Consider the following 27,699-nt stretch of genomic DNA (forward strand, 5'->3'; position numbering starts at 1 on the left):
AAACAGCTTTAGAAATAATGAACTGCAGCTAGAGAGGTGCAGAACAAAAGAGAGGAAAGAGGTGAAGCACAAAGCAGTTTAGGGTGCTCAGCATGCCCTAAATACAAATTATTTCAAGCACATCAACAGTTAAGATGTTCTTAACAGTGCTTACATTTAAGTTATAAACAGCACAGAATAGTGCTTCCATAAAATATAGAAAATATAAAATATAGAAAAAAATTGTAAAAACCAACAGACAGAACCTATACATACAAACTCTAAAAATTCAAAAGAAAGAAGTGCAAAGTCAAAAGTCTCTAAAAAGATCTAGGCTTTCTGAAAACTTAAATAGGTTTCTCTTTAGCATTTGGTATATCAGTAATTCCAACAAGACTAGAAAACCAAAGATCAAAACAACATAAATGATGTCCACTACCACAGATCATTTATTTATATACTAAGTTAAAAAATACGAATATTTTATTACAAAAAGTTTATCAAACAACAGTATACATAGAGTTCATATTGTTAAAAACCAACATGTCAATTGATACTTTATGTACATTTGATTAATAATGTCATACAATTGTAGAAAAGCATCACTCAGCAGAAACTGATTTGGCATTTGGAAAGTAGTTACCACCCTGCACTAGAAGAAACAATTAATATAGGAATAAAACATTTATATGTTACAATAAAAATAGTTATTTTCTGTGATCATTTAAAGCAAATGGATGCTTTCTTTCTCCAAGAAGAATCATCATAAGTGGAGATTAAAGTGCACATGACCAACACATTAATAATTCTTCAGCAATCCCATCTATCATTCTAGATGCTCCAAGCACATCACAGTAACATCAAGGATTTAGAACTTTTCTCCGTGGCTTGAACAGTAAGATTTAAGAGAAATTCAGATTTCCAAGCTGCATGAAATAATTTCTGGTGCACAGCAAGATAAAGTAGGGTACAGAAATTTGGAAAATAGTGTTTGGTGAAAAAGTCAGTGTAAATTTTCCCAGATATATGATTTCTGGGGAAATATTTTCCTTTTGAAAAAAAGATTCATAGTACTTCATACAACTGTGGACCAAACAAGCAGAGCATGCAACAGTATTTACATAACCATCCCCACAGTCGTTCTTTGTGGGCTACATATAACACAGGTTGGAGCAACACTGTCTATTTTATGCATAAATTTTGCTGGCAATTTGGGGAAGAAGGAAAAAAAAAATCACCAATAATTTGTTTACTATAGAATAGAGTCCTAAACTAGAAAAGTGCTCCTCAAAAACTGTACCTCAAAATACTGGCTTTGTCTCATTACAAGCAATATAGTAAACCTTACAAAATATAACACAGTCAGTACTAGCAGAGCTGTTGAGGGCAATAATTTTCATAAATCAGTCCACTTTGGATAAAAGAATGCTTACGCATGTTACAATCTATTCAAAAGCAACAGCTGAACAAGCTAAATTTACATCCACAAGAGAAACATGACATCTTCACTGAAAACAAAGTGAGTTGCTGGTAATAATGGTTATCATTTTTATCACACCAACTGGTCACCAATGGAAAATCTTGGAAATTTTTTTTTTTTTCTTTTCTTTTCTCTCTCTTCCCCCCCCCGCCCCTTTTAAAACTATGAGTTCAGAGGCATTATACTTGAAGAGCATACTTCATATCTTAGGCACTGGACCCAAGTTAGAGGTAAAATGTCTGTCAATATGATTCAACATCCTCAGGTTTCTGAAGGCCATCCATATGAAGTTTACATATAGCACTACAAATACACATCAGATACTGCTGTAAATGTACAAGGAATACAAAACACTATTAAATACAACTTTCACCCCATGGCATAATCAAGCATGGCAATACCACTTGTGTCATACCAGGTTAGCAATGGTCAGTTGTGGTTATGCTTTATTGAATATTTTCCTTTCTGTAGCTGAGAAATATACAGCTTGGACTTGCTTCCATCTGGTCTTTTAAACCAAACTTCATCATGGTTAATTGTTGTAATTGTGGCACTATAGAAAATGAGGGAAGAAGGGTCAGAGGAAGAAAAGCAAGAAGAATTTAGAAACCTTATAGGCTAATAAAAAACCCCACAGAACTGCAGCTCTATTTCTGTACAGTAAATGAAAATATGTATTAGTTGTAAATGCGAGGCCAGACAGATACTGGCTCCATTGTAAGGATAATTTTAATAGAAATCTTTGGTAACTGCATGTGTCTTTAGTGAAGGTTGTTAATTTTTCAGCCATCTATTTTCTTCTCCCATGAGAAATCCCTCAACATGTACAAACATTTTAATAGTTTAAAAGCCTGATTTACAGAATCATTCTTACATGAACTCTGTTTTTATGCTCCTTGTGGTAAGCCTTAATAAAAATACTGAACACAACCCCCTCCCCATATGCACTAGGAAAAAAAAAATTTCAAGTAAATTTGATGACAAAAAAATGGCTCAAACCCAGAGATTTAAACAGTTAACGGAACAAAGATCTATCACATACTGAGCATGACAAAACTCTCTGCAGGAAACTCTTCAGCCTTAGAAGTTGCTGAAATCTTGAAAGGTGGGAAAGTTCCACTGTATGCTTGCCCTGTTAAGCATCAGGTTTTGGCTTTTGTCAGACACTGGATAATAAGATCTTTTTTTTGGCCCAGTATAACTGCTATGGTTTGCTAAACTAATTCAGAATTTTTTAAATTTCAGAAAGAATATATCGTTTACTAAAGTACCTTCCTGTTACAGCCCTGAACAAACACCAAAATCACCAAAATCTGTTCCCCTTCACCATGCACATAGAAGAAAAGAAACAGCCATTTTACAGTAAACTACTGCTATAAGAAGTTAAATTTCTTGGGTCGCTGTGCATTTTTAGTCACACTGCACTTAGATTGATTTGCTCCATTCAGCAAAAGGTAAGATATACATCTAATTTTAAATATTGTTTTAAATATACCCACCTCTTAGAATTTTCAAATATTATCCATACAGAGAAAATACATTTAGGTATCTTAAACATTCAACCAAATTTGCACTGTAATATTTAGACCATTCCCGGGTAGACCCTTTGTTAAGAGAAGGACATACCATAAAAAAAGTCCCAACTCTTTTCTTTCAGAGCGTTCATCAACTGAAAATAAAGCTTGTCTTTAATGGTATAAAATGTTTTTTCATAATTAAGTGGTTTTGGGTGGGCCAACAGATCGAATTTTCAAAGCAACGAAATCCCAAGCTACTAAAAAAAACCCACCTTACTCAAAGGCTATTCAGAAACTAGGAAGAGCTTAAATTGTTAGTGAGATCCTAACTTGATAAACATTTCATTAGCTTCAGTGAAGCCCAACCTTTACCAGCGTCTCTCAGAAATCCAGCAGTCAACCTTCTTTGATAACGTCTGTCTTCCATGGTGGACTAATAAATGTTACTTAGGTGGAAGTATTTCCAAATAAGCCTTACTCTTCAATGCCATCATCCTATCTATTGCTCAACATGAATGTAAAGAGCTGTACAAACTGAGTAATCTTTACCTTGTAGGACATTCATCTTTCTTATCAATGCATATTGTCTGTCCACGTCCATACCACTCTCCATCATAATAGAGTCTTCCTTCTTCAGATCTAGCACTATGTAGATGCTTTTCTAATTTGACAGGTGCTAAAATGATCAACAAAAGTAATTTAATATTGATGTGGCAGAACTCAGATACTTAAATACACTTTCATCAGGTAATTTACATAGAATACATATTTTTCCATTATCAAAAGTATCCTCTCTTAATAATAATTGCAAGAATGCAAGAAAATTGGAAGCAAGACACCTTTTTATTTCCAGTCAGATAAATCAAAAGTTTTATTTCCATTATCAGATAGAAGCTCTCTCTCCCACGACCTTCGTATCTGTGATATGAGTTTTCACAAATCGAGTAATGCAAGAGAAGACTTCAAATGGCAGAACCCGATACCTCTTCATCAGCACATTACTACAACATGCAAGTAGTAATACATTGATAAAGAAATACACCATCTGCTTGCCTCTTCTCCCTTTGCCTCCTTACTCACTACCTCCAACTACTTGATTTTACCTAGCAGTAATATGCTTCTCTCCTCAGTGCCAAATATCAGTTACCACTCCTTTCCCTCTACTTTTTCAGGGCTGTAGCTTGCAGTGAATATGAGCATCCTTTAGAATGCACCCCTAAGGTCCAGATGCTCTCAGTTTCCCACCTCATCTTGTGTAAACACCAGCACAGCTTGCTAATATTAATTGGTGTAAAACACTTTTAGAAGTCTAAATTTTTTTTTTAATAATTTTCTAGAATTCAGGTGTCAACACAATCACGAGCAATCAAGCTACCTGAGAGAAAGACAAAAGCCACGTCTTCCAGCTACCTCACCCCATCCTCCGTCACTATGCCAGGACTAAAATAAATATGATCTGCCCAGATGCAACTTGCATCATTGCACACAGCAAGTTCTGACTTGCGAAACCAGACAACGTCTACTTACGTTCTGGTTTTACTCTGTGTGGCCCCAGTGTAGCCATTGCCTTGAAACACAAAAGAAAATGAAGTTAGTCAGCAAGTATAGTCTTTTTTTCTAAACTGCCAGCTTTAATTGCGAAGTGGTGTGCAGTGTAGCTCAGGATACTTGCTTTTACATGCAAAAAACATAATCAGAACAAATAGAAGTGTGTTCAGTGGTGACTCAATAACTAAATAAAACAGCACTTCAATGGTGAAAAAAAAAATCACCTGCTTTAGTATAAGTTTTGATTTCAAATAACTCAGGAGGTTTTAAATTAAATTAGACCCTCAAAATTGCTGTAATGTAATTCTGTCAGGAAAATACAAAACTACATTAACCCATTCTGAAAAACAAAATGAAGAAGCTACTCTTGATTTATATGTTATACTCATAAGCTCACAAATTTTGTCTCATGTGAACACTACACCACATGTAGTATTAAGGCACATTTAGAAAACCTCTAAGAGTGTTTTGCGTTGTTTGTTTTTGGTTTTTGTTGTTTGTTTTTTGTTGTTGTTCTTTTTTTTTTAAATTATTGCCAGAAAAGGCAAAATCTCCAGTAGATTCTCGGTTTGTTACTATTGTTTAAAATCATGTTACACTACAGGAAAGGAACTGAGGGAAAGCCATTTTGTGTCTGTTCCTCTGATGCAATAGGAAGGGAAAAGTCAGACAAGTTTTCACATCAGCACCACATTATACTTCTTGTTTAGGAAACATGTACAAGTATAAAGCAGGACGGAAACTAACTCAAAGCCATTTCCCACCAAGTTTTCGAATTCACATAAGCAGTTTGCTGTTCCATAAGCTGGGAAGCTCCAGGGTACTACAGGGAATTTTCTGACTGCAGGTACAAGTCAAGGATAGCGTTTCACTACAGCAAGTTACTTTAACCAAATGACAACGATCTGAAAAAGGCACTCTGCAGTTACAAGTTGGGTTTAGTTTTTCAAATACATCAACTGGTCAAACAAATTTCTTTTCCTATAAGCCCTGATTTTATCATCTGGGAAAGACATAGCTTTTTGCTTTATACAAAATAAAAAAAAGGTATAAGGACACATCAAAACATAGACATCTACATAAAGTATTGACTATGTGAAAACATACCATATGGTATCTGTTGAGAACATCTTAATTTAAAACAAAATCCTATCAAACCATCCTGTCATAGTTTCTACCCAATTATGCTAGAATACGAGAAAGCAAATCCTCTTGATACAAGCTTTAGGCTCACTTTACCATGGAAAACTACAGACTACCCATTTTAGAGATAACCTCTTCCACCACTTCATTGGACTCCTCTGCATAATTTGTGTAGAATCAGAAAAAGTAGCAGTTACATAGCTTGAACTGGAATGATTAGCAGAGTATTGCAGAAATACAAATCTATTTAGAGTTTTGATCATGTAAGAAAGATATTTACATGTTTTTAAGAGGCAAAAGGACTAGATAAGAACCCAAACAAAACCCGTAGCCACTGGCATTCATCTTTTCATCTCACCTTCCTTATTGTTGTCCAGTCTTCGAGTATATCGAGGTCCTGTAGCATATAAACTATATAGGGGCGTGAAAAAGTTAGGGAAAACTCTTTTAAACAGCAATAATAAAAATAATGTTTGTACAAAGATATTAATAGCTCTGTTCTACCAGTCTTTCAAACAAATAATACCTGCGTGAAGTGAAAGTTCAGCAAAAATAAATGCATCTTCAAATTATGCAACCTAGAAATACACTTTAAAAATTATTAAAAGAGATAAGTAATGGTATGTAGATATTCAGACTACTATAGTTCAACACAAAGATAAACAATTGAGATACAGCCATTCCATCCCTAACAGTTCCCAAACCATTTTATTTGCAATACTACAAATTACAATTAAAATTTGCTGCAATTTCAATACACCACTACAAATCAACATCTACACCAGTACCAGCTTTAACAGTATTGTGCATCGTACTTCTTTGAGAGAAGTGTAGACAGCACCACATCTCTGAATGTCAAATGTCCAAAAACCAGGAAGTAAAAAGGCAAAGCCCCTTCCTTGAAGTATCAACTGTGAAGTAAAAATTGTGTATTAGAACACTATGTGAACTTCAAAACAAAAAAATCCATATAGCACAGCTATTCCATTACAACAGTTTTCACTTTGTTTCTCCCCATTTCATCTCCAAAAAACAAGTTTAGAAAAAGGTGCTATGAATGTTTAAAACCAAAATCTCTTAAAATGGACATGAGCACTTTAACTTACATTCCATTTTAAATTTTAAGAATCTTTAGCCATTTTCAAATTTGTTTTAATCTAAATAGCCAAGAATTATAAATCAAAAGCCATGTAAAATTTCTAGATACTCGCTTTACACAGATCTGTACAAACTGACAAGTTCACAACTATTTCAAAATCATAAGCAAAAAGAGCAAATTAATATACTTCACAACTGAAAGGATTTTCAGCCTCATGAATTGCCTGAAATTGCTGGGGTTTTAGACCTAATGCTATGTTAGTATTTTCTGTTTGGAATGTATTATAAAACGGCAAGATAGCTCACAATTCACTGAATCTGATGCCATTTTTATAGACAACCTGAAGACAAAGATGACTGAGAGGTAAAGAAAATATACTTTCACACAACCTGGCACTGAAATTGCTAAAAGGAGTTACAAAACTAACGAAGCCACTTGTACTTGCATTGATTAATACCATTTGGCTTCTAAGCACTAGTTAACATCTCTACTAAACTGAATTTATGACGCACCCTAATGGAAGAACAGTCATGATTAGGACAAATCATCCATCTGGGATGTGTTCCAGTGAATCAACCATGCTGAAGGAGGCTGACCCAATGATGACAGTTTTTTCAGAAACTTCTTCCTTCCCACCTTCTCCTAATGTTGCAAAACCTTGTGAAAGCAGCAGGATCTTTTGCAGCAGCTTAGCAATAAAAAATGGCCTTTATACCATATAATGTTAATACTTAGAGACAGAATCACAGAATCACAGAATGTTAGGGATTGGAAGGGACCTCAAAAGATCATCTAGTCCAATCCCCCTGCCAGAGCAGGAAAACTTAGGTGAGGTTACACAGGAAGGCGTCCAGGCGGGTTTTGAATGTCTCCAGAGAAGGAGAATCCACAACCCCCCTGGGCAGCCTGTTCCAGTGTTCTGTCACCCTCACTGAGAAGAAGTTTCTTCTCACATTTAAATGGAACCTCCTGTGTTCCCGTTTGTACCCATTACCCCTTGTCTTACTGTTGGTTGTCACCGAGAAGAGCCTAGCTCCATCCTCGTGACACCCACCCTTTATATATTTATAAACATTAATGAGGTCACCCCTCAGTCTCCTCTTCTCCAAGCTAAAGAGACCCAGCTCCCTCAGCCTTTCCTCATAAGGGAGATGCTCCACTCCCTTAATCATCTTTGTGGCCCTGTGCTGGACTCTCTCCAGCAGTTCCCTGTCCTTCTTGAACTGAGGGGCCCAGAACTGGACACAATATTCCAGATGAGGTCTCACCAGGGCAGAGTAGAGGGGAAGGAGAACCTCTCTGGACCTACTAACCACCCCCATTCTAATACACCCCAGGATGCCATTGGCCTTCTTGGCCACAAGGGCACAGTGCTGGCTCATGGTCATCCTGCTGTCCACCAGGACCCCCAGGTCTCTTTCCCCTACACTGCTCTCTAATAGGTCATTCCCCAACCTGTACTGGAACCTGGGGTTGTTCCTGCTCAGATGCAAGACTCTACATTTCCCCTTGTTATATTTCATTAAATTTTTCCCCGCCCAACTCTCCAGCCTGTCCAGGTCTCGCTGGATGGCAGCACAGCCCTCTGGCGTGTCAGCCACTCCTCCCAGCTTGGTGTCATCAGCAAACTTGCTGATAGTACACTCAATTCCCTCATCCAAGTCATTGATGAATATATTGAACAGTATTGGTCCCAGAACTGACCCTTGAGGCACTCCACTAGATACAGGCCTCCAACCAGACTCCGCCCCATTGATCACAACTCTCTGGCTTCTCTCCTTCAGCCAGTTTGCAGTCCACCTCACTACCCGATCATCCAGTCCACTCTTCCTCAGTTTTGCCGTGAGGATGCTGTGGGAGACGGTGTCAAATGCTTTGCTGAAGTCAAGGTAGACCACATCCACTGCTCTGCCATCGTCAATCCACCTTGTTACGTCTTCATAAAAGGCTATGAGGTTGGTCAAACACGACTTCCCCTTGGTGAAGCCATGTTGACTGTCCCTGATGACCCTCTTATCCTTGATATGTCTTAAGATGGCACCAAGGATAAGGTGTTCCATCACTTTCCCAGGGATGGAGGTGAGGCTGACCGGTCTATAGTTGCCCGGGTCCTCCTTCTTGCCCTTTTTGAAGACCGGAGTGACATTTGCTTTCCTCCAGTCCTCAGGCACCTCTCCCGTTTCCCAAGACTTGGCAAAGATGATGGAGAGCGGTCCAGCAATGACTTCAGCCAGCTCCCTCAGCACCCTCGGGTGCATCCCATCTGGACCCATGGATTTATGGATGTCCAGATTGCTTAATTGCTCCCTAACCCAGTCCTCATCAACTGAGGCAGACTCCTCCATTGCCCTGCCTTCCTCTGGGGCCTCAGGGGTACGGGGCTCCTCAGGACAGCCTCCGGCAGAGTAGACAGAGACAAAGAAGGCATTCAGTAATTCTGCCTTCTCTGTATCTTCTGTCACCAGGGCACCCACCTCATTCATCAGTGGGCCTACATTGCCTCTGGTGTTAGTTTTATCTGCCATGTATTTGAAGAAGCTCTTCCTGTTGTCCTTGACCCCTCTCGCCAGGTTTAACTCTAAGGAGGCCTTAGCTTTCCTAGTTGCCTCCCTACATCCTCTGACAACAGCCTTATATTCTTCCCAAGTGGCCAGCCCCTCCTTCCATGATTTGTAAACCCTCCTCTTCCACTTGAGTTTGCCCAGCAGTTCCCTGTTTAACCACGCAGGTCTCCTGGCTCCCTTCCTTGACTTCCTGCGCGTCGGGATGCACTGATCTTGAGCTTGGTAGAAGCAGTCCCTGAAAGTTAACCAACTATCTTGGGCGCCTTTACCCTCAAGCAGCCTTGCCCACGGGATTTCCTCCAGCAACTGTTTGAAAAGGCCAAAGTCGGCCCTGCTGAAGTCCAGGGTTGCAATTCTGCTCGGTATTCTGCTCCCACCACAGGAGATTCTGAACTCCACCATCTCATGGTCACTGCAACCAAGGCAGCCCCCCACCTTTACTGCTTCGACCAGACCCTCCTTGTTAGCGAGGACGAGATCCAGCAGCGCACCTCTTCTAGTCGGCTCCTCCACCATTTGCATCAGAAAGTTATCGTCAATGCACTGGAGGAACCTCCTAGACTGAGGCTGGCTGGCTGAGTAGTCCTTCCAGCAAACATCAGGGTAGTTAAAATCCCCCATAACAACCAGAGCCTGTGACTGTGAGGCCACGCTCAGCTGCCCGTAGAAGGCCTCATCAACTTCCTCACCCTGATCTGGTGGCCTGTAATAGACTCCCACAACAGTGTCACCCCTGCCAGCCTGCCCCTTAATTCTCACCCACAGACTCTCAACTCGCTCCTCAACCGCACCTGGACAGTACTCTATACATTGCAGTTGCTCTCTCACATAAAGAGCAACTCCACCACCACGCTTGGCTGGCCTGTCTTTCCTGAAAAGGGCATAGCCATCCATGACCACATTCCAGTCATGTGAGCTGTCCCACCATGTCTCTGTAATTGCCACCAGATCATAATTTCCTGACCGAACGCAGGTTTCTAACTCCTCCTGCTTATTCCCCATGCTGCGCGCATTGGTGTACAGGCATTTCAGAGAGCGAGCCGAGTACACCGATTTCACCCTAGGGGCCTGGGGGGCCTCCCGGTCTTTATTGATTCCAGTGTGCTGCCCCACTGATGCAAGCCCAGCTACAACCCCATCCCCCTTCAAATCTAGTTTAAAGCCCTGCAAATGAGCCCTGCTAATTCATGTCCCAGCATCTTTTTACCCCTGTGGGATAAACCTTTCCCACATATCACTGACCGGACTGGTGTCTTATAAAACCAGCCGTTATCAAAGAACCCAAAGCCCTGCCTGTAGCACCAGTCCCGAAGCCAATCATTTACGGACTCAATTTTTCTATTCCGTCCCACATCATCATCCGAAAATGGAAGGAGGGAAGAGAAGATAACTTGAGCCCCAGACTCTTTCACCATTTGTCCCAAGGCCTTGAAGTCTCTCTTCATTCCCCTCAGACTACGGGATGCCGCTTCCTCCCCATCTGTCTGAAAGATCAGTAGGGGGTAATAGTCCGTTGGGCGCACCAGTTTGGGGAGGGCCCTGGTGATGTCCCTGATCCGAGCTCCAGGTAGGCTACAAACTTCCCGATGCTGAGGGTCAGCTCTGCATATCGGGCCCTCCGTCCCTCTCAGAAGGGAATTGCCTACCACAATTACCCTTCTTTCTTTTTTATTGGAGGCAGTCTTGAGGCGTGGAGTCGATTGCCTCTTCCTATGTGACTACCTAAAAGAGAACAACTTCTATGATTCTGACAAATTCTAAGACATCACATCTCTATCATATGAAAATATTGGGCTGGGGGTTGAAGTAGAAAGAACATTCAGTTTGCAAGGGCATCTCCTCCTTTCTCTGGAGAAAGATGACACCATCAGTTACACAAGTAAAGTAATACCTTTCAAACATAATGCTTAACTTTTTTCTGCTTTTGCTTTGTAGGTCTATTTTTTTAACAGTCAGAAAAATCAACTTACAGGAATATTCTCTATATGAAACTAGTAATTAGATAAGAGAATTTTAATTTCAGTTTTCATAACGAGATGTGTCAACATGGTTTCTCTAACTTGAATTAGAGTAACATCTGCCCCGCAAAAATAAATTTTGAGAATGCATTATCACTTCAACTTGTTATTAATGACATACGTAATAAGACTAGCTATAAAATAGTAAACAATACCAGAAAGAAGAGTGATTTCTGTAAAAGGATATCTGATACAACAACAGGTTTCTTCTTATCTGGACTAAATGGATCCTTCCTTTTCTTTCTGGACTGTAGCTCATCATTCCATAATTCTGAAAAGATATAATAAGAATATGCTATGAATCAGAAACAGTTACGTTTTGCCCTTTTTACAGCAGAAGACATTGCCCAAAAACCAAAAAATAACCTATATTCTAGTGAGATCCTGTTTCTGAACAGAATACAAGTGTTATATTATATAGTCATAGATTAATATTCTCAAAACACACAAGGGATGCTGACAATTATTAGACCAAAGTTTGGTTTAGGCTTAAATTCACTCCCCCACGCAAAGTCTACAGCTGAATAGCATTCTACCGGATAATCCAAAAGTCACCAGACATACTGTGTATGGTCAACTAACTCATCAGTAGCTACTAGAAGATTAAAAAAAAAAAGAAAAGCAAGCAACATCAAAAAAAACCACAACCAAACAAACAAACCACAAACAAATCACGCCAACAACTTTGAATTTCCATCCACCTGAGGTAATGTCAATGCTATGCCTGTCTTCTTCAAGTCTTCTAATCTTCTCTTCTAGTTCACTTTGTACAGTATCGTACAACAGAAGCTTTTCACTCTAAAAAAAAAGTAAGAAATTACACATTTTGCATGACTAAGTTCTATCATCTAAATGTATCTGACAAGAACTTAAAGCCTCAGCAGAAGGAAGATAAGAGTAGCTTTAGGTGAAAATTTTTCAGAAGCCATAAAGCATATGACATTTCTCTCTATCCACTTTCTTAGCATGAGATCCTCCTTAAAGACAGCACACCCACTTGGCATAAGTGTAAGTATAGTTATCAAATATCAGTACCAAGAATAACTAAGTATAGGAATGCATGCAGCTAGATCTCCAGAATAACTGTTTGTATTTTGACACAAATACAGTATTTTCCTTTTGGATAGCAAAGATCTATTTACAATGAATAACTGTAAAGTAGTGACCTCCATGCCCTCTTTCATTACAAATCAGAAAAGCTAATCTGAAAGGAGGTTGTAGCATGGAGGGTGTTGGTCTCTTCTCCCAAATAGCAAGTGACAGGACGAGAGGAAATGGCCTCAGGTTGCTCCAGGAGAGGCTTACATTGGATATTAGGAAAAATTTCTTTAGGGAAAGCGTTGTCAGGCATTGGAACAGTCTGCCCAGGGAAATGGTTGAGTCACCACCTCTGGAGGTGTTTAAAAGGTGTTTAGATGAGGTTCTTAGGGACATGGTTTAGTGCCAGTGTTAGGATAATAGTTGGACTCCATGATCTTGAGAGTCTCTTCCAACCAAAATGATACTATGACTCCATGATTCTATCTTTTCATGGAAAGCTTTTTATTAAGCTGCCTCCAATATTTATTAACCTGCAGTCATTTATAAAGAATTATCATCTATTACCACAGTATTTATAACTATTTTCATAGATCTGAAAAATACCTTCCCACAGAAGAAAGAATTTATGGAGCACATAAAATAACCTAGGTAGTTGTGAAAGCAAAATTGTCTACCTTAAAGCTGTAAGAAACACTTAAAACACTGCTTTAGAAAAGTTATCTAGTTCCTCCTTTTAAAAGGCCATTTCTGATCTGAATATTAAGAGATGAACATAATGCCTTCAATGTTAGATATATCATTAGTACTTTTTATATGGAAAGACAAACAAAAATACACTCTGATGTGAACTTTCTGCAACATTTTGTGCAGTCTACACTCTCTTCCATCTCTTAAGTGTTTCAAAACAAGAAAATCAACTTTGTAGTAAACTGCTCTCAACTACAGTCCACCACATAGGACTGATACCAAAATCACACATTATCTATACAGATCAGTTGCCCTTGTAAAGGCAGTATTAAAAAACACTAAACTCTCTTAAACTAGTAACTTGGAATCAAATTGAATTCCAAGCCTCAAGGAAATAAGTTTACTGTTCTTTCATAAGCTTGCACATGTCCTAAAACATGAGTAGGAAGCTTAAAGTTCTTTTTCACTGAAAGTCTTTCAGCAACTGTGGAAAACAGAAGGCTTGGACTTATTGAGAAAACAGCTTAAGCAGCACAAGTCACCATGTCCAGCTATTTGCATGTTTCTGACAGAAGCTGTAGTCCTAAAAGCCTGTCTGCAGCCCAACAGCTCCTGCCCCCAGCACAGCAGACTAACAGAAACTTACCTTTACCAACCTTCAAGCCAGTATGCTGAAGCGAAGCAACACAGTTGAGGAATACACAAAAACAACCCTCTTCTACCAACTGTCATGTTTACCATTACCTTTAAGTTACAAAGTATTTAAATTCCAAATACCTCCTTTCATATATTTTTGAATCCTTTATTATATAAAAAAACTTCCAATGGAACTGAAAAAGCAGAAGCCTCTTACATGTACCTGAAACACCAAATGAGCATTATGTGTTCCGAGATCATTTAAAAATTCCATTTTAAAACAAAATAGTGTTTGTGTTTAGAAATCTATTTTGCTGCAAGCACTTGGTGACAAAGCATGAAAAGCTGTTACAGGCGTCAGAGGCATTCTTGCTGAATGGTGATATTCCAGTGGAACAGCAATTCTACAAGCAGAATCACTGACTTTAAAGAGTTTTACCCACAAGAGACTCTTACTGGATAGTGATATTTGAATCCTGAAGATTTAATAATAGAAACATAACAGCAATACAAAGGAAAAGGACCACCTTAAAGAGGAATAATAGATAGCCAACACAAATCATTCAATCACGGATTCTGTCCAACCTTGGGATCACAGGAAGTGAACACAGCCAGTAATGAGTAGTCCCTCATTACACCTTGTTCTTTCTCAAGGCATCAAGAAAATGGACATTTTTTTTAAAGTATTTGTGCACATTCTTGCTTTATTGTAGGAGCCACGGACTTCAGGAATACAGTGAACCACTCAGAAGCTAAAACACACTTAAGCAACTGTAGTGGGTGGCTGAGGAAGACTATAATGTAAACCTCAGGATCTAAGCAGCTGCTACAGCACCAGACATAAGGTACTCGAGTATTTGTACTACAGTAGCCATCACTTAGATGCTTAAACAGGAATGTTTACGTTCAAGGAGAGAAAGGTATTTTTCCTGTAACTGCTTTTGAAATCACAACTCTATCACTAGCTGTCCAAGGCATTTTAAAAAAGACATTATTATTATTATTGTTAATGTTATTATTAAAATGTAAGGTGCTTTTTGCTACATTTATAGCATATATTTTATTTACTGTTCTTGGTAATCTTTTTATAAAAAAGGTAAAAAAATCATGTGGTAATCTATTAACAAGAACTTGTCAATGGAAAGTAAGAAACCTTAGTTATATGCAAAGCCAAACTAATATAAAGCTAAGTTTAGATGCTTTGAACAATCTCTTACATGGACTTAAATATCACAAGAAAATTGCATTAAAAGAGAAAATAAGAGCAGTAAAAAAACATGCACTGAACTTGGAAAGCATGACACACAGTAAAGATAGATGAGATTAGTTATCAATGTAAAATAGCTGGCACAACCTCACAGTGCTGTCGAGAGGCTTGAATTTCACATTCATACTTGTTCTTCACAGATTCCAGACAAAGCTCTCTGTAGATACCTGTAATCAGACAAATTACAGCAATATTACTTTCTTTAGGTAATATCTGATTTCAGAATTCTCTTTTAAGACTGCCTGCAAGTCCCAAAACACAAACATACTGGAAAATATGAATGTATTATATTAGGCACTTACAGTGGCTGGCAGCTTTACAAAGTAAAAACAAACAAACAAACAAACAAAACCACACAAAGAACAAGTAATCCCTTAATTCTGAATATCTGAAGAAAAATAAATGCTATTTTCACTTTTTCCCCTATCAGTCAAAAAATTATACCAGTGGTCATACTAAGTTTACAAAATAGGTCTATTTCCTACTTCTGATCAAATTATCCTAGATATCCTCAGTTTGCAAATACATGAAGTACAAAATGGCTTCTGCTATTTTCTAATTAGTTTTAAATAATGTTTGGAGGGGTTAAATATCTAGAAAACTGAATGAAAGCACAAGCTTTTACAAATTAATATTTGGAATAAGGCTTACTATAATGCATGACTGTGGCAGTTGCACATCCCCCTGAGATCCGGAGCCTTCAATGGGGCAGTTGATGGCTCTTTAGCACCATTTGTACCCCGCTGTGCCTGTCCCCACGTACACACTCAAGGTGCTGACAGTCACATCCTCCCCTACCCCAGGGCGGGGTGACTTCACCTCCACCCAGCTCGAGGGGCAGGAGGGGTGGGACCCTCAGTCAATTGACAGGATCCTTCACAAAGGAGGCGCCCAGAGAAGCTGTGAACCTTCTGGACTATGTTGTAATGACCACAGCCAGATCTGACCGGCTATAAAACATGGTCCCTGCCGAAGACCCCCTTGGAGTGGTCTTCTTGGAGCAGCGAGACTGGGATGGCATCTAAGGAAACTTCCTGGGACTGAGAGCACCTCACCTCCTCGTTGGGGTGAGTGGTTATTTATTTGATACATCCCTGAATGAGTCCTTGCCTAACCCAGGCAGTATGAGCCCTCACCTAACCCAGGCAAGTGATTATTTCTTGTGGGTACCCTGGAGTGAAAGGCCTCTGGTTCTGTTTCTTGTGATTGTATGCATGCACATTGTGGATCCTCATTATTCTTATGTTGTTGTACCCCAATAATCTCCTCAACCGATATCCAAATCTGTATTTTATGATGTTGGAGTGCTAAATAATTGTATAAACCCTTTTCCTAGTTGGTTTATTGGCTACACTTTTCCGGCTAGAATAAAGTCTGGTTTGGAACTTATTGTTCGTCTAAAACTGACTTCGGGGTGCCTCCATGCCAATGACCTTAATAAATCACACCAATTAACAAGACTGTTCCATTCTTAGATCTAGTCACCTTGTGATACAAAGGATAGTGCTTCTAAGTATTAGGAGCATTTCTTATACATTTCTGAAAATGTGTCTACTAAAGCTGAAAGCTATCTGAAATGTACTATTTGGCAAGCATAGATTGAACTTGATTTAATATATTAAATGCATTCAACACAAAAAAATTGTTCCAGATTACCATCTAGAGGATTTAAGTTTGCACACACTGGTGCTGTCCAGTAACTGAAGAACTGCACAAAACAACTTCCCTTAGAATGCAGTTGACTATAAATTCATACAGTACAAGAGGAACAATACCATTACCAGCAATTTGTCTGAAAAACAAACAGCAAAGTATTATGTCAATCATCTTTCCTCTGTGAAGTCACTTTTGATCTAGAATTCAAAATGTTCTTTTCTTACATCACTGTTATGTTGGGTTTTTGTTGGCTTGGGTTTTGTTTGAATATTTATGGATGACTGGCATATCTAGGTCTACCAATTTATAATCACAGCTTATTTGCCTGAAATAAGCAGTTCAGGTATGAATACTTCTAGAAGAAACAATTGTATTCCTGACTTGCTGAAATAGTCAAGATCCACATTTTGTGTGAATAGTGCTGTAGTGCTCAGTGCCTTAGAGAGAATCAAAACACAAGTTTCTTTTCTAACACATATGCAATTATATCCATAGTTTGGCTAAACATAGTTTAGCTTTTTTGTTGTTGTTTGTTTGGGTTTTGTTTGTTTGTTTTTTCCTCACCTCTTCCCTCTCAGGTAGAAGTAGCTCCTTAGGGGCTACCTGCTGGAGCTCGAGTCCTGCTACTACCCACTTCTGTCAAGGCTCTCCAACAGAGCAAATAAGCTTGTTCTGCAGTTTCTTGTTTTCTCTTTAACGATTTTATCCATCTCCTTCAGTTAACGGAAAACAAACAAACCAAACAAAAAAACCACCACCAAAACAAACAATAAAACCACACACACACCCCCAGCCCCCGCCCCCCCCAAAAAAACCAGAAAAAACCCAAACCAACCAACCAAACAAACCCAAACCAAAAACAACAAACAAAAAACCCACACAACAAAACAAGCACCACAACCACAATCCTGATTTCTAGTCTCAACTTCAAGGAAACTTGTAGTTTTTACCCTGGGCTCTTCCTACATTGAAACATAGATCTCCAGTGCTGCTGAAGACAAATCAGCAAAATTCGTAATATTCTGCCTATCCATGCCCACCTACATGAAAGTACCGACAGACAGCTACATTTAGAACTGAAAATTAAAAGCTTGGATTAAGGTTGCTTTCATATCAAACCTTCTGCAAGTTCACCTGTGAACCTGCTGTGAAGCCCAAGTGGACTATTTTGGACTAGGCAAGTAAATTTGGGTTAAGATCTGAAAACCCAGAAAATTCTGGCTCACCAGCTGAGGAAAAGTGTTATGGAGAAGCCTAGGAGGAAAAGAAATGCAACAGACAAAAGACTTCAAATTCTCTTCATAGCCAGCAGTCAAAAGTACCAACGAAGACATACTGAGTAGCACTGAAAGTAGTGCTAGTATTACGAAAACCATTTTCCAGCTTGCTGGCACCATGCTTCTGCTGAGTTTTGTAGAAAAGACATTGGCATAGCTTCTCTGGTTGAAGAGATCACAACTAACTGTCTGCCTTTTGGCTCTCTGACAGCCTGTGTTAGGTAACACCCTGACAGCTGAATTACTCCTACAGAAGTCAAGCCATAACACGAAAAGAATTTACAAAAGGGAAATACAGAACATTGTCTTCCTATAATACTACCATTCCATATGACTACATGGTTGCATCCCAGAAGAAGATAACGGTTCTTGTCTGCTGCTTCTGTGAGCATACAAGTCTGAGCATTAATTTTAATAATTAAAATGTGGCTTAGATAAAAGCTTCTAAGGACAAGAGTTTTCCTCCTTCCCCAGATGGAACAGGAGGATGGGAGCAGAGGAGTAGAAAAGATATAGACTAGAAGAGCAGGAAAAACATCATCTAAGATGATATGGCAGACACTTCAAGAGATGGCACCTATGTATCTCTTCATTTCAACAGTGACCACTGTGCAGACTTGATCCCAAATCTTCTAACTAATAAAAAATATTATTTTAATTAAGTAATTTTGTGCTTACTACACAAAGACAGACAGGCATTAAATGAAACATTTAAAAGACATATGAATATTTTAGTGTGATGTTATCAGGCAACCTGTGCAAAGAGGTAAACAAGTTATTAATTTTGACATGAAAAATATTTTACACTTAAAATCATGCCACAGTATTTCTAACTTTAAAAATGCTCCTTTAGCAATTCTAAGGGGAAAGAAAAAAACCCAAAAACACAGCTTAAAATGCATAGCGATTTTATACTGTTGAAACAGCAATACTCATTTTACGTGCCTACCTGCCACCTTGGTGCGGATTTGCATATTTTCTTGTAAAGCTGCCAATGGTTCTAAATATTCAGGTGCTTTTCCAGCTATGACCTCTTGTAGTTTTGCATCCACCTGGCTTAATCTTTCTTTGTAAAGTCTTAAAATAACAGAAATAAAAAATGTCTTTTATTTAAAAGCAAATACAAGTTAGAAGAAATATTTTTAAAAGAACTACTTCTGCATCTCTGTGTTACTGCCATGGAACACCCACCAAAGCAAAGTTAAGATTTGTTACAATTTGAATTTTCAAATACATATTTTATTTTTGAACAATATTCCTCTTGTCTATTAAGCCTTTCTGGAAAACACATGCAGACAATCAGAAGTGTAGAAAGTAAAGATAAAATTACATGTATCTCCATATCTAAGGAAGAAGAAGAAAAAAAAAATCACGCAGCTGTTAATAGGATTAAGATGGAGTAAGTGGTGAATCAACAGGGAATAGGGCAGGAAAGGGTGCTACAATACATAAGAATAATATGGCTTATATCATGGGAGAGAAAGACATTTTGTGGATAGGAACACCCGTTCACTTTCACGTTCGTACATCTGCTCCCACCATATCATAAACCACGGAAAAAGATACACAGGCTCTTATTGAAGCAACTCTCATTTCATCTCCTGTGAGCACCCACATACTGCATACTATCACAAATATCATGGGATAATTTGTAATTGGTATCTCCCATTCCTGCCAAAAGGAAATGTATTTAAAATATTTTCATTTTACCTAAAATTCATTCCTTCTGTAAAAGCTAATATTAACTGGCAGACAATGTGAAGAAATCTGCTTGCCTTTTGAAACATTTAATGTAGTATCAATGACAAGCATCTCAGCCACAATAAAGCTCCGCTCTTTGTAACTGATAACTTAAATATAGTGCCGGTTCATCATTTTACCTTGATGACAAGTCCATAGTTCAGGCACAGGTACCTAACCAAGCAACAGTCAGTGAACAGCCCCTTCCTTCTTACCTGTGAACTGTAAGAGTATGATACACTCAATCTGTCCTGTGGTCAACTGACATGCCCTGCAGCTGGTCAAAAACCAATTTGCTGAGCTAAATCTTCAATGAGCATGCTATGCACATAATGGTTAACATAAGAGCTACAACAGAATTATTTAGCTAGAACATAAGCACAGGTGCATAGCACACATGAACAGGTGAGTCAGAAAGATCTGACCACACAGCACCAAGTTCCAGCTACATCAGAGCAGCAGTTACGGACTGGGTACTGCCAGCACTTGGTACCATGCAGCAGCTGATGACCTAAAACTGCTTATCCAGTGACTAAACATCTCATTCTTTATGCATCTTTTTCTTCTTTCCCAATTTTACCACCTCCCTACTCACAGCTGCTCCTCCCTATAATCCTTTTTCCATCACTCTATTGCTTGTTTCCCACTATTCCCACCATCACAGTTCTTCCAGTCCCTACAATCACCCCAGTCTCTCAAAAAACCTCGTATACCACAGCCTTGCCACCTCCCTAAACCCCCTGAATGACTTGTTTCCTTCCTCCCAAGACCACCCTCCTTCATGTCCACTCCTTAAAGATGTGTTTCCACAAACTGTTTTCAGTCATCATCCCAGCTGGCCAACAGAGAGATGAGTAGGACTGAACTCAAAAGCTGCCAGTTTTCCAAACACCAACCCAGTGAGTACCAACTGGCTCCAATGCTCATCATTTGGCTCCATTTCCCAGTTTGCTCCATGCTCAGCACAAAGAAGACCAAGGCAAACAGTTTTCTCCAGGCACTGCAGCAAGAAATGGCTCATTGGGCCACTCTTTCTGGACCCTATTAGACAGAACTCACATTATCCTGGTACACAAAGCAAGTCAGATGTCTCAGTTTTCTAGCAGAAAGAACTACTTCACAATGTAAACATGCATCCGGAACATAACAACAACTGAATAGATTTTCAATCAAAATGCATATGCCTGAGAACACACAAAGTGTCCTCAAAGCTTCACTTGTCAGGTATCTGATTAAGCGGCTGCCAAATTACCATCAATTTAAATTGGAACAGACGCATCTAGCTTGTCTGGGCAAACATGAAAAAAGTCGAACTTAAAACACATACAAAAGACCGGCTCTAATGCAAATGAGATTCACTTTTGAATAACTGTGGCTATTAATTTTGTCTCTTCTACTTATTAGGTCTCTACTACTGATGTAGATATTATGGCAACTACAGACAGAAGTATTTTCATATTTTTTTAATATTGGCATCTGGTTTGCAGTAACCACAAGAAACTTTCATTGGTAACAACTGTAAAAGTTGCTGTGATATCCTGCAAAAAAACCTTGATTTCTTACTTAGCAAAGACAGTGCTTGAGTTTCTCTCATATATATAGAAGCATGAGAAGAATCCTGAGCAAATAAATAAATAAAACCACAAATTTCCCTAAAATCACAATTGCTTGGTTCTGCTAAGAATTTTGGTGCAACAGACCCACACCAGCCCTTCACATCAATAACACTTCAAAACCAGAAAAATAAATAAATCGATAGATAAATAAATAAATGTATTCTGGAACAACTGCCTGCAAATAATTTCAGAATTCTCAATCCATATTCTCCTCCAAAAGCAGCATTGACATATATGAAAGACAAGAAAACCCAGCTGCACAAAATATTCTCATGGAATGGATCTTCAAATGAAGCACATAAAACATTAAAATACTTACTGATCTTTAAGGTCTGTAAATTGTTTTTCAAGATTGGACATTTCATCTAAACACTCCATTCTTCTTCTTTCACAGTCCTCATCATCCATTTCTAAGAATAAAAAAAGGTAATTTATTTTGAACAATGTAATGTATAACCAAATAAACTGGATATTTTGTTTCTAATTAATTTGAAGCAAGGCTGAATTTTAGCCATTAATAGAATATCCATTATATTATTATCTTCCAGCAGAATAAGAAAAATCACTTGCCATATATACTACAAAGAAATTTAGATCTAATTCTAGAAGAAACCCCATAAACAGCAATTTCTCTTCCTCAAAACAGGAAAAAAAAAATCACTGTAAGACTTCAAGAGGTTAAATTTCATGACTGATAATACAAAGTGTACTTAAGAATATGTAAAACAGAAAAACTAAACACTGTCTATCATGCCAGAGGAAAGGCACCATTAAGCATGAGGAGTTCCTAGCTATTGTTTGCATATGTTTAGGGACTAGAAATCAAAGAAAATACATTAGAACTGTAACCCTGGGTGAGGATCAGTGCAACACCCACTGTTGGAGGGGAAAGTGACTGCGTCTTCCATTTTAAACTTGCTTTGCAAGTAAACTATGATGCGTTGGTATCTGAGAGCCCAGCTGACTTTCATGTAGGTACCGAAATAACACATCACTCTCTCCGGTCTCCCCTCAGCTATGCATACACTCAAAAGTCTTTGACTTCCTCCCTGGAAGTCTATGTTCTCCCTATCATTCATGCTGAATGGCAATTTACATGCTAAGTCGCTCTTCAATTGTTTCGTATTATTCTGACTCCAGTAAGATTCATAAAATGATGAAGACTTGCGAAGTCCTGATGTATCGGTATTTCCCCAGTTATGGAACTTCTTCCCCATGGCCTTAAACAACGTAGAGATTGGAGAATATGCAGTATTGAAAAACTAAAGTGTTTTAGTTTCAAATCTCATCGCTTTTCAGTTAAAAAAAAAAAAAAAAAATCACATCATTGGATGTGGAAGATTCCTCATTTTATATTAACACACTTGCTAACAGGCCCATCCTGTCTCAACACTTCAGATTTCCCATAAAGTTTCATATTGCATGAAGTATTTAGACACTTTCAAAATCACAGTCATTCTTTTCCTACTATGTTCAAGCAGTCCAACTCTGTAACTAGGGCAGCCTGGTTTAAAGACAAGAAATCCCATGGTACTTAAAATGTAACAGCACCTAAAATAGCTTTTTTTAATAAGTTGTAGCCTATATAAAGTGCTACAAAAAAATGGCCAAATTCTCATCTGGGATGGTGAGCATAACTTGTGGCTTTTTTATTCATCTCTAATTTACTATTCTATATCCTGGTCAATAAAAAACTCTCTACTAAATACACAGTGCCAAAAGGAACAGGAGAGAAACAGTGCCAACTCTCAAGAGCAAGTTATACTTCTTATAACCATATCTTCTGTATTCTTAGGCATCTGCTGGGAAAAAAAAAAGCTGAATGCAAGTAAAGCAAATGACAAATTTAACAACAAAAAAATTCCTTTCCTTCAACGTATTTTTTTCTTATTATTGCTAATTTTAATTAAGACTTATTTCTTGCAGTGCTAATCATTTTATGTCTGTAGGAGCAATATGCTTCCATGGAGTACATTCATATTTGTCAAGACACTGAGATGAGCATGTAATTTCCTGTAATCATCGCTTTTTAAGTGCTCCCTTAAAAGCATCTCTCCGTGGAACGCAATAGAAATTATCTGGAGAGCTTCTGGTATTGTTTTTAAGAAACATTCACAGACTACATTCACTTAAAACACAATTCCTCCTTCCATCCCCCAGAAGCCCTGAAGAAACCAAGACAAGGGCAAGACGACAGTATTTGCCTTCAATAAAAATCAACCGAAGTGTCTTTGAGGACATGTAAAATTCAAAGTTTGCCTTAAAAATATCAGCACAACTACAAAGAGGAGCAAAGGCAAGTTTTGAAAAAGAGCAAACTTCAAAGCTGGAACTAACAGAGACAACTCTCTCTTCATCAGAGCTGGGGAGCTGGAGGAGGGAAAGAGTTAAGTTTATATCTATTATACCAAGCTCCCTTTTTCACAGAGGAAATGACTTTTTTTTTTTTTTTAGACATACAGATTAGCTAGAATAAGAGATGAAGAAAGGGCATTCCTAGATGGCATCTATCTACAATACAAACTGGAAAGCTAAGATGGGCTAAGTAAGTAGTGGTTATTGCTGCAGTACTGCTCCTAGACCTTCACAACCCTGTGTCTCACCCACTTACTGCCCAATAAGCCTGTATACCCCTCCTTTACAGTCTCCCTGTTTTCACTGGAAAGATGTAACAAACTTGATATATCAAAACTTCTTGAAAAGCTGTCTCCATGAATTTCTTATCCAAAAGACGGTATTCACTTTTTAGTCCATGTACAATTCTGATAATAAAAAAATTGAATCATGCTTTTGTAAGTCATATCTGAAAGGAACAGAGTAGGTTGCTGTGCAAACAAGGACATAATCAAATATGCTTTTCCAATTTAAAACATGATTACCTCCAGCTGCTTGCCCTGGTACCCCCACTCAAGTTCACCTTTTTTCCATCGTAACCACAAGCACGCATGGATGCTGCCTAGTTTAGGTTTCATCAGAACAACCCAAGGCAGTTTAAGCACATTTTTCTGGCTTTGTTTTCCAGTGAAATCGCTTTGAGAGAACAGAGTTAAGGAAAGACTGATCAGGGTTCCTCAGCAGATCTATCATTGTATCACTAAACTCTCCACCTATAACAGCCCAACTGTTTATAAAAGCTGTGCACACATTGAGGTTTCAGTCCAGGTCAATTTGCAGCAGTTTTGGTGAACACAGCCCAAGTTCTCTTCCTATCAACTTAAACCCAAAGCTTTGTTCCAGGTACTTGTCAAACATGTTCCAACATCTATGGGGAACACAACGGTTTGAAACAATGATTTGTCCTTCAGGCAGCTTCCAACCAAACCTATTCAGTTCAGGCTCATAATCCCAAAGAAATCCTAACTACATTGAAGATGTAGGTGCCTCAGCACTATCTACTCAGAACCACTTATTCTCTATTCTCATTTTGCCAAATCAGTTGCTAATACAGACACAAATAAAATCACTATGTTTATAATAATTTTGCTGACTCTTTCAAGTCCACACCTGGATGTGGTCCACAGTTCACTGATTGAAGAGATCTCCTGTGTAGCATTGCAGTAGACAAGACAAGCAAGATCCTCCCTCAGATAAGGGAACAGTTCAGAACTAAAGAACTCCCAGCTCCCGAAGAGCTTTTTTCTAAAGCCATGCAAATCATTAGTCCCAAATTCACAAAAACTTGTAGTTGTCCAGTTAACTGATTTAAGTTGGAGGTGTTTAAATATTCTTACAAAATTGCAGTTTAAGACTTCTGCTGCTATTGAGCTGCAGTCTATTTAACCACTGATTTACGTAGTCCCCAGTGCCTCCTATTTATATATCAGACTCTCCAGAGACATTTTCACTAGCTATCTTTTTAATAGGTTCTTTTTCTGTCAGCTTAGAATACAAAGGTCCAACAAGCATTGAAGACAGTGCAAAAAAGGGGATAGGAAAGCACAGCGTACCAGGAAGGATGGGTAAGGATGAGAGGCAGGACAGTGGCAGCCAGCAATCCAATCCAGGTGAGCAGCAGCCACGGACCAGCAGACTAACTCGTAAAATGAGGTTCAACCAGCAAAACTTGCCAGCTCAAAGGCGTGGGGAGATGTGGAAGTGGGGGGAAAATTCAAACAATCAAAAAAACCCACCACAACAACACAAGAAGCTCTGTATAAACCAGGGGTAGATTACTTGGATTTGTGGATTAACCAAGGCCTCTACTCGACTCCACTGCAGTGTGAGTATTATAATAACTTAGATCAAGGCCTAAGAGAGCGACTATACTCCCAGTATGGCAGACACATTTTCCAGGCACCAGCAGAGTCTCCACTCTGCTTCTGTAGGGTCATCTTGGCTGTTTCTGAACCACACTCATGAGGCTCCAACACCTTGCTAGGCCATGCACAGCCCAGACAAGGGCAAGATCCTTGAGTCCACATGGAACCACCATAGCAGGGCTTTCACTGAACTGCAGTGTGAATATAAAAGCCATAGGATTTAACATTCAACATCACCCAGATCTTTTAACACCAAAAATGAAGAATTAACTGTACATTGAGGACTTCAACACACAAATAAATCAATCACAAGCCAACATATGTAAAAATGTAACTTCACAGCTGTCTAATTTGCCTAGTTCATGGCGTCCCACTCCCTCCACTGTGCCAGGCCTGGCACTCATGCCACAACTCAATATGATAGTAAAAGAACGGGACAGCATCCCAGCAGACCACTCTAAATCACTTAAGCTGCCAGAAAAACACATCAGGACCACAGCTAGCACTGAACACAGCTACTGTTTTTCAGCTAGCCCTTCTAGTGACAAAGCTCCTGCTTATGGAACTTATTCATATAGCCCCAATGATTCCAGAGTAGCAGTGTATGCATCTGATGATGAGTACAATCCTAGTAAGTGACCATTTTATAACTTACCCCTTGAAATTACAAGGGAAGTTTAAACAGACAATAACCTTCTTCTAACACAGTGGAAACTGAGCACAGAAAAAGTAATCCTTTTAAAGCTGGATTTCACCTACTAACATCATTTAAAATCTACAGTCCAGAGGAAGCTGTAGAAAAAGGTTGGGACCTTCAACAGAGCAGAGATTGAAATGCTATGCAAAAGAGGCCAATGGCACTGACAGGGCTTCCAATGCCCCCTCAAAGACAGGCCTCAAAACATCCAACTGAAATTCACGCCTATGCATAAGAGGAAATATATACGTATATATGTGTACACACATGTACGCCTGCATTTTGTGTGGATACCTGCACACATATGTACATATGTACATCAAGCTTCTAGGCGCAGACCTGAGCGAGCAGCCCCCCGCGAGCCCTGCGCTCAAGCCGAGCAAGGCACAACCCACAGCACCCACAGGGAGAGGCCCGGCCCGCCAAGCCCGGGTGCCAGCCGGTTCCGGAGCCGGCGGCTCAGGGCGAAGCGGGGCTGCCGTGCCCATGCGCCCCGCCACGTCCCCCCCCCGGCCGGGGGCCCGCAGAGGAGCCGCCGGGCCGCAGCACAGCCTGGGCCGGGCCGGGCCGGAGCGGCGGGGGGGCGGGGTCACGGCGGGGGGGGGGCACCGGCAGCCACCGGAGCCGAGGGCAGCAGGACCGGCCTCTCCCCCGGGGCTGCGCGCCAGGCGCTGAGGGAAGCGCCGCGGCGCCCCCTCAGAGGCGCTGCCCCGCGGGCGGCGGCGGTACCTGAGCTGTCCCCCTCCTCGGACACGGACGAGCTCTCGGTCTCCTCCTCCTCCGAGCTGCTGCCCTCATTCTCCCCGTAGTCCACCTCCATCTCATCGTGGTTGTTCTCCTTCTTCTCCCGGGAATGGACCGGCATCGTCCCTGCTGCTGCCGCCGCGCTGGGACAGCCCTTCCCGCCGCCGCTCCGCCACTGCCGCCGGCCCCTGCGCCCCGCCCCGCCTGCGCGGCCTGCCCCGCCCGGCGTCCTCCTCGCCCTCCCATTGGCCGAGCCCCGCCGCGCCTGACGTTGGCCGGCGCGCGGGGCATTCTGGGAATTGTCGTCCGCCGGGAGCGGGGCGGGGCAAGGAGGGAGCGCGGCGCCGCCGCCGGGGGGATTTGCGAGGCGCCGGGCAGATAGTGAGCGCTCTCCGCGCCCGCTGCCGCGTCCTGGGGCGCTCCCAGAATTGCTCGTCGCTGAGAAGCTCTATGGAGGTCAGGCAGAGCTAGGAGCGCTTCGCACCTGCAGGTGGCCCAGGCGACGGAGCGGGCCTGCGAGGCCGGGGGTTCGACCGTTGCCGTTCCCTGCCGGAGCAGCGGAGGGAGGACGCGGGGCCTCCTGTCTGCCCGCGCCGCCCGCCTGGCAGCCCCGCACCCGCGCTGCTGCCCAGGAGCATCGTGGCAAGGTGTCCCTTGCGGTTCACCGCCTCCCTCTCACCTTCCCCCTGTGGGCTCCAAGGCACTGAGGTCCCTGTGAACGGCGACCTACC

The 27,699-nt window shown here is 40.3% G+C and overlaps 1 protein-coding gene across 1 annotated transcript; it reads right to left on the minus strand.

The window, feature by feature from the left end:
* Positions 1-435: 435 nt before the first annotated feature.
* Positions 436-27,148, minus strand: BRMS1L (BRMS1 like transcriptional repressor). Its single transcript, XM_065636122.1, has 10 exons — positions 26,954-27,148; positions 21,588-21,678; positions 18,862-18,989; positions 15,067-15,146; positions 12,050-12,146; positions 11,536-11,619; positions 6,026-6,090; positions 4,504-4,543; positions 3,526-3,652; positions 436-2,012 (listed from the first exon to the last, which is right to left on the minus strand). Exons 1-10 carry the CDS (start codon positions 27,087-27,089, stop codon positions 1,889-1,891), a joined length of 972 nt encoding a protein of 323 aa, XP_065492194.1. The 5' UTR covers positions 27,090-27,148; the 3' UTR covers positions 436-1,888.
* Positions 27,149-27,699: the final 551 nt, after the last annotated feature.

This window comes from Caloenas nicobarica, chromosome 5 (assembly GCF_036013445.1).
Source record: "Caloenas nicobarica isolate bCalNic1 chromosome 5, bCalNic1.hap1, whole genome shotgun sequence".
NCBI lineage: Eukaryota > Metazoa > Chordata > Aves > Columbiformes > Columbidae > Caloenas > Caloenas nicobarica.